The following is a 6,000-nucleotide window of genomic DNA, read 5'->3' as shown; positions in this document are numbered from 1 at the left end:
CTGATCGTTAAGCACATTCAAGTGAGCCAGAATAAAAACCAGATCTAAGGCGTGCGGTATGCGTGGCTATCAGACAATTTGGATTTTTTCCTGGCCAATTTAATTTTTGGATTCTGAACCCACGTCCATGCTCTACAAGACTCAGGGAAGAAGGGCGAAAAACGCTAGGGTTAGAGCCTCTGGTCGGCAGATCGACAAAAGAAGAGCTTTAGGTGGTGGTCGGCTGATCCCACTGAAAACTCAGTTGGTGTGCTCTGCAATAGATCCCGTTGCCTACAACTACACACAAATCTACGAAGTTTCAACTCTCTGCCTCTTGGACTAGACTTTATGTTATAAAAGTGGGTTTTTCGTGCAGTGTACGCTGTCTAAAGCCTATGCATCAAATATGTTTGCTGCCGTAATCAAGAGAGATTTATGCTGTAACTGCAGAGAGACTTGAACAGAAAATTTTCGACAGTCAAGCTAAGTGAAAGTGCAGGCTGCAAGGCATGCATATATTGTATGCGAAATAATATAAAAGTTTTGTTAGACCCAACCGCACACTCACACACATACACAGGCAAAATAAGAGAAAGAGAGAGGAAATAGTTGCATGGGCAATGTGTCGTATACGCAATGCAAAACTTAGCCATGCGTAAATGGATACATCTTGGCTATAAGTGCATGACAAACACACATAGTAATGTCACAAACATGCTCTCACACACATACAGCATAACATAACACAAAACATGATAACAATTAAAAGTTTGTACACTTGGCGTATTTACATTATTCATTTTCAAGTTTGTGGATTCTCTTGTCACATTGTGTAATCGTTGTTTGCTTTTTTCTTGTGTTATCATTCTCTGCTACAAGCACTCGCTCTCTTTCACTTGCAGACAAAACAAATATCCATAAAAAGAACTTTTACATATGCATTAACATTTGTCTTTCTCTCTCTTGCAGTTGCTGTGCTCAACGCTTAATAACATTTTAAAATAACTGTTAAATTTATGACAAAAGGTAATTACGTTTGGGCCAAGCGCAGGACTCTCTCTCTCTCTCTCTCTCCCATTTGGGCTGCACATGATATATGAAACCATAATTACTTTAATTAAGCAAATATTTTTTAAACGACGAAGTGGCTCTGCCCATTGTTGTTGTTGTTGCAGGTCAACGCATTGATTGAGCATATTTATTAAATGATTGTTATTGGCTCTCATTGCAGCAACAGCAGCAACAACAACAACAACAATAAATTGATGCATTTTAATTATCATTTATAGCGCGCGACAATGTAATGGGAACAATATTTGCGATAGGTGGGACAGGGGCAAGGCCAAACGTGTGTGAGACAGTAAGAGGTAGTCTTTATATATTTAAAGTTCTTATTTTGTGCAAAAATATAACGAATGAACGAGATTCAACTAGTTGTAAATTTCTTTCCGAGGGAAATTTGAGAAAAATTAAATACAGCTATTATTTTTAAGCTATTTGTTTTGTGTTTTGTTCTCAGGTTAATTGGAAACCAGCACAGCTTTGTTTAGGGCTTGACCAAATTGAAAGTGGTTTTAATAGATTAAGTTATAACATCGAATCTAATTTACTTTCCGTCTAAAGTCCCCAAAACATTGAGGAAATGGGAGTATATTTCAGACATTAGGAGGCGTGTTAGATCTCCGTGTGTGAATTCCTACATCTCTCAACTTAATTTGCGATATACATATTTTACAATACAGCTGTAAACTTTGGCTTATGAGCTTAGGGCTAAGATCTATATAGCTATTTTCTAATTTTAGAAAGAAACATAGAACGTATGTTTTTTAATTATAATTCCTTTTATACTGGAGCCATAGCCTTTAGTCACTTGCCCTATGCTGAGCAGCCGAGCTATAATGCACTCAATTGCAGAGCTCCCAAAATATGCTCAACCAAAACAGGGAAATATTATACAGACTCGCTCACTCTCTGAACAGAACACTTCCAACTGATTTCACTCGTGTTTTCTGTTTTATGTTGATCGGTGAGAGAACACACGATGCGCTCTTGCGACATCAGTTTGAAAGTGATATTTTTGCTCGGCGCTCTTCAACTGAGCCTCGGCATTTGCTCATTTGAGCAAAAACGATTTGCGTGTGTCTTTTCTGTTGTTGCTTCTAGAGATGGGGCCCCACGGGCCTCTAACAAAAAATGCGGGCCGCGGACCTAAATATGAGAAACGGGCTTTCTGCGTGCGGGCCTGGGCCTAGCAATAAAAGCCCGCAAAGCACGGCTTACTGAAATTAATATTGAATTTATATTGGTTCCAGTCGAGAATGTGTATGAATTTTCGCAATTTATAGACGTAAATTTTGCCAAAAAAAAAAATGGAAAAAACTGCTATTGACATTGAAATTGAAAAATATTTAAATTATTCAAGCACTGAAAAAGATGTTTTACAATTTTGGAACAATGCAAGTGGCTTTAAGATTTTACAAAGATTGGCGCGAAATGTTCTAAGCATTCCTGCTAGCTCAGCAACAAGCGAGCGTCTTTTTTCCACATCAGGCAGAATTTTGAACGAAAGACGAACTAGATTAAGCAGCCAGAATCTTGATATGTTAATTTTTTTGCACAAAAACATGTGAAAATATGTACAAGTATGTATAAGAAATGTAACAATAATAACATTGTTCTGTATTATAGATTTTGTTCTATAAAAAGAATGTAAATAAACAAAAAAAAAGTTCTTGTATCGTAAATTTTGCATATCTTTTGGGGTACGGGCCGGGCTTTTTTTTGGAAAAATGCCGTGCCGGGCCGGGTCGGGCCTCGAAAAATGTGCTGCGGGCTCAGTGCGTGCCGGGCCCGAAAATTGAGGCAGGTGCCCATCTCTAGTTGCTTCATTAGTGCTTTGTTCTTGCTTTATTTAATGATAGGCAAAGCGTGAAAGGGTGAAAGAGATAGAAATAATGGTCACTTGCTGGGACGTTAATGCGTAGGAATGTACACGGCGGTACAGAAATGTAGAACGGCATGAGTGTGCCCATGATACAATAATACATGGTAGAATAATACAAGGTAGCGGACTGCGCTCTTCTTTTTGAGTGTTTGGGTACTTAGCTTCATTCGCTCCCGCTCACACCGCTCACACACAAAACGAAAACAGCGAGAAAGCAGCAAAAAGGAACAAGAAGCTAAGTCATGGTAGAATTATTCTACCATGCTCTCACCGATTTAAAGTGTCTCGATTGAGCGCGTACATATAGAGAGCGATAAGAAACTCTCACTGATTGAGCAAAGAGCACGCTGAGTAAAAACAGGGTTGAAGTGTCTTTTTGATCCCGTTTTCAATTGTGTCTGCGAGCAACAGTTCTTTTTGGGACTTTTTGCAAAAAGGGACCACTTCTTGCGAGCTCTGCTCAATTGTGACTTAATCAATTGAACACTTATTGTTTGTAGATATTTTTTATTGTTATGGTTGCGTTTTGATTACATTTCTGAAAACTCAGCAACAGTTAAGCATTGCATATCTTGTGTATACTATAGGAAATGAAAATTGATCTGGTCGCAAGCGCTCAAAGTCTGGAAATAACAAAAAAGTCATATAATATTAGAGTAAATAAACGTAACAGATTAATACTAACCGCATAGGTCTAGGCCAGCAGGTAGACTGCTATAATAAATGCAAAGACCAAAACATTGACTGAGTACACCAAAAGTTTATTTCGCTTGAATGACATCATCTTAAACTGAATGTTGAAGTTGAAATGTGCAGCTATAAGCTCGAGGCGCTATTGACGACGATCAAACGATGAATGTTTACAAAAGCACAATGCGGAAACAGTAACAAGCTCGCGGCCAATGACCGAGACAGAGATTGAGAGAACGGTGAATTGAGTGCATTACAATGAGCACACTTTGTGCTTTGAGCCAAGCACAATAGTTGTGGCTTGTGTTAGCCTACTTCAAAGGCAAGATGCACATTTTCAATGCGCTATCTCCCATTAATAGAGGCGACCAGGCTCGACTCTTAATCTCCAAAAGCATGCTAAATCGATCCTCATATGGCATATCCAGAACTCTCATTGCATCCGCATTACCCTCAACTGCAGCCTCTATTAGACTTCTTACAGGCGGCGGCGAAAGCACGCGTAGCTTGATTTTGGTGTACCATTGATTCGGAGTGCTTTGCAGACCATATGCAAGATAACCACTACTAGTGAATGGAATAGTGCACCTGTAATGGGTGTGGAGTTAATATTGTAGCATATAGTTTATGTTAGCCAACTCACCTTACAGATTTACCGTACATTTCATAGGTCAATAGTTCGGCCATAATGCTAAGAAAAGTTATGAGCTTATTCTCAAGATGACCATGCTGAAAAGTATCGTAAATATTTCGGACTATTACATAGACACCTTTTATTTCTAGATTTAATTCCCAATGCATAAGGTTCATGCCAGAGCTAACTTTACTAAACTGTCCAAAGCTCTGTGGAATAAGAGTGAGAATGTAATATTATGTTATTATTATTATTGCCATGACCAGCATCAAAATACTAATGTATCGAAGCCGAGAAATCAAGTAAATGGTATATATAGTGTTGAGCTTTTTTAAAATGTATATTAAAAGTTAGTTAGACGGACAGGGCTAAATGGAATCAGATTGAGTTGCTGATCAACCCTTGGTTTAAAATAAACTTTGGAGGTGCTTGATGATCTTAATTTGATATACTCGGTTGGTCTACTGTGTATATCTGTATAACTCACTCTCAATAGATTCAATAGGGTTATGGTATAAAGCAACCGACGCCGCTGGAATTCATTCCGTGCTTGCACCGTTGTCGCGCGAAATTTGACTATACCGCTGTAATACTCGCGTAAAATTGTTCGCAAATACTTTCCTTCCGAAATACGGAGTGCATAAATTTGTTCAAAATCACGAGTTACATAGCCGCAGCTAAGAAAGCTATCTGAAGCCAGACCGAGTACCTGAAAAAGAGATATATTTATATAATTAAATATTATATATATATATATATATAATTATAATTAAAATTTAACTACTTACGCGCAAACCAATTTGTAGCTCGCGCTCACTGTTGCTTGTAGCTGGCTGCTGTAGAATCGGCTGTGCAAGTGATGTATATTTATGGATTATAAATGCAGTCAGTTCCAATTTCAACTGCTTGCTAGAACTTCGCAGCAACTGTTGACCAGCCCAAGAGGTTTTTGTTAATATAAGTTCCAAAATGCTTGAGGGTAAGTCTAAGAGACATAAAGCTGGAGTTGGACTGCTTTGAAGTCTTGCGCGTTTAGCTTGTGGTAACGCTTTTGCTTGTCGACGTTTTTTGGGTGGCATTTTTACAGGTACAAAAATATATATTAAAAAAATTTAAAAATTTCCCTATAACAAAATTGTTTGCCTTTTGTTTAACAATGAAAATGTGTATTTAATGAGCAAATTGGTATAATATTTTTAGCCTACTAATCCAGTCATTTTACATAGAAATTTTTTTTAACAGTTTTATACAATATAAAATTATTAAAGTGCTCGTTTGGTTTAAATGTGAGTTTAAAATTGCTTTCAAGTTTAGCTTCTTAATTAAGAAATGCCCATTTTGTTGTTGTATATAAGTAGAGCACCTTTAAAATTACATACATAATTTTTGATACATGCAATACAATTTCATATATATTACAAATATATAACGTTATATGTATATATAATAAGATTTTGTGTATGGCTTTTATACACAGTTTACATACTAGCTTTATTTTTTAGAATTTGTTTAAAAAGAAGGCCTGCAATATTGTTTTATTTGGTCTCTGAATTATTTTATAGGCTTTGATGTTTTCATGAAAATTTGAAAGGGTTACGTCAGTTGTATGTAACTGGGAGAAGGAGATGTGACTGAAACAAGCAATTGGAACCAAAAAAATACAATTTGGGAAAGTCACATTTCAATTTTCAGTATAAACAGCGGGGTGTCATGAGATAGTTTGCTACAATGCCCTAGTCAAAGCGTATAA

General features: G+C 37.1%; 1 protein-coding gene across 1 annotated transcript; it reads right to left on the bottom strand.

Annotated features, from left to right (window-relative positions):
• Positions 1-3,419: 3,419 nt before the first annotated feature.
• Positions 3,420-5,391, bottom strand: LOC108598882. The gene is made up of 5 exons (XM_017985642.2): positions 5,039-5,391; positions 4,738-4,959; positions 4,260-4,459; positions 3,612-4,204; positions 3,420-3,549 (listed from the first exon to the last, which is right to left on the bottom strand). The coding sequence occupies exons 1-4, from the start codon at positions 5,327-5,329 to the stop codon at positions 3,928-3,930; spliced, it is 990 nt and encodes a 329-aa protein (XP_017841131.2). The 5' UTR covers positions 5,330-5,391; the 3' UTR covers positions 3,420-3,549; positions 3,612-3,927.
• Between the last annotated feature and the right edge of the window lie 609 nt (positions 5,392-6,000).

Source organism: Drosophila busckii, chromosome 3L, assembly GCF_011750605.1.
Source record: "Drosophila busckii strain San Diego stock center, stock number 13000-0081.31 chromosome 3L, ASM1175060v1, whole genome shotgun sequence".
NCBI classification, from domain to species: Eukaryota; Metazoa; Arthropoda; class Insecta; order Diptera; family Drosophilidae; genus Drosophila; species Drosophila busckii.
The sequence above is the reverse complement of the archived record's forward strand: the minus strand, read 5'-3'. Positions and strand labels throughout refer to the sequence as shown.

What these genes read in the sequence shown, in the direction of transcription:
- LOC108598882 (XM_017985642.2), bottom strand. Translation starts at nt 5,329, where the DNA reads ATGCCACCCAAAAAACGTCGACAAGCAAAAGCGTTACCACAAGCTAAA. An exon ending in CCCTATTGAATCTATTGAGA is followed by an intron (nt 4,460 to 4,737) that starts GTGAGTTATACA and finishes CTTATTCCACAG; the next exon opens with AGCTTTGGACAGTTTAGTAA. An exon ending in ATGTACGGTAAATCTGTAAG is followed by an intron (nt 4,205 to 4,259) that starts GTGAGTTGGCTA and finishes CACCCATTACAG; the next exon opens with GTGCACTATTCCATTCACTA.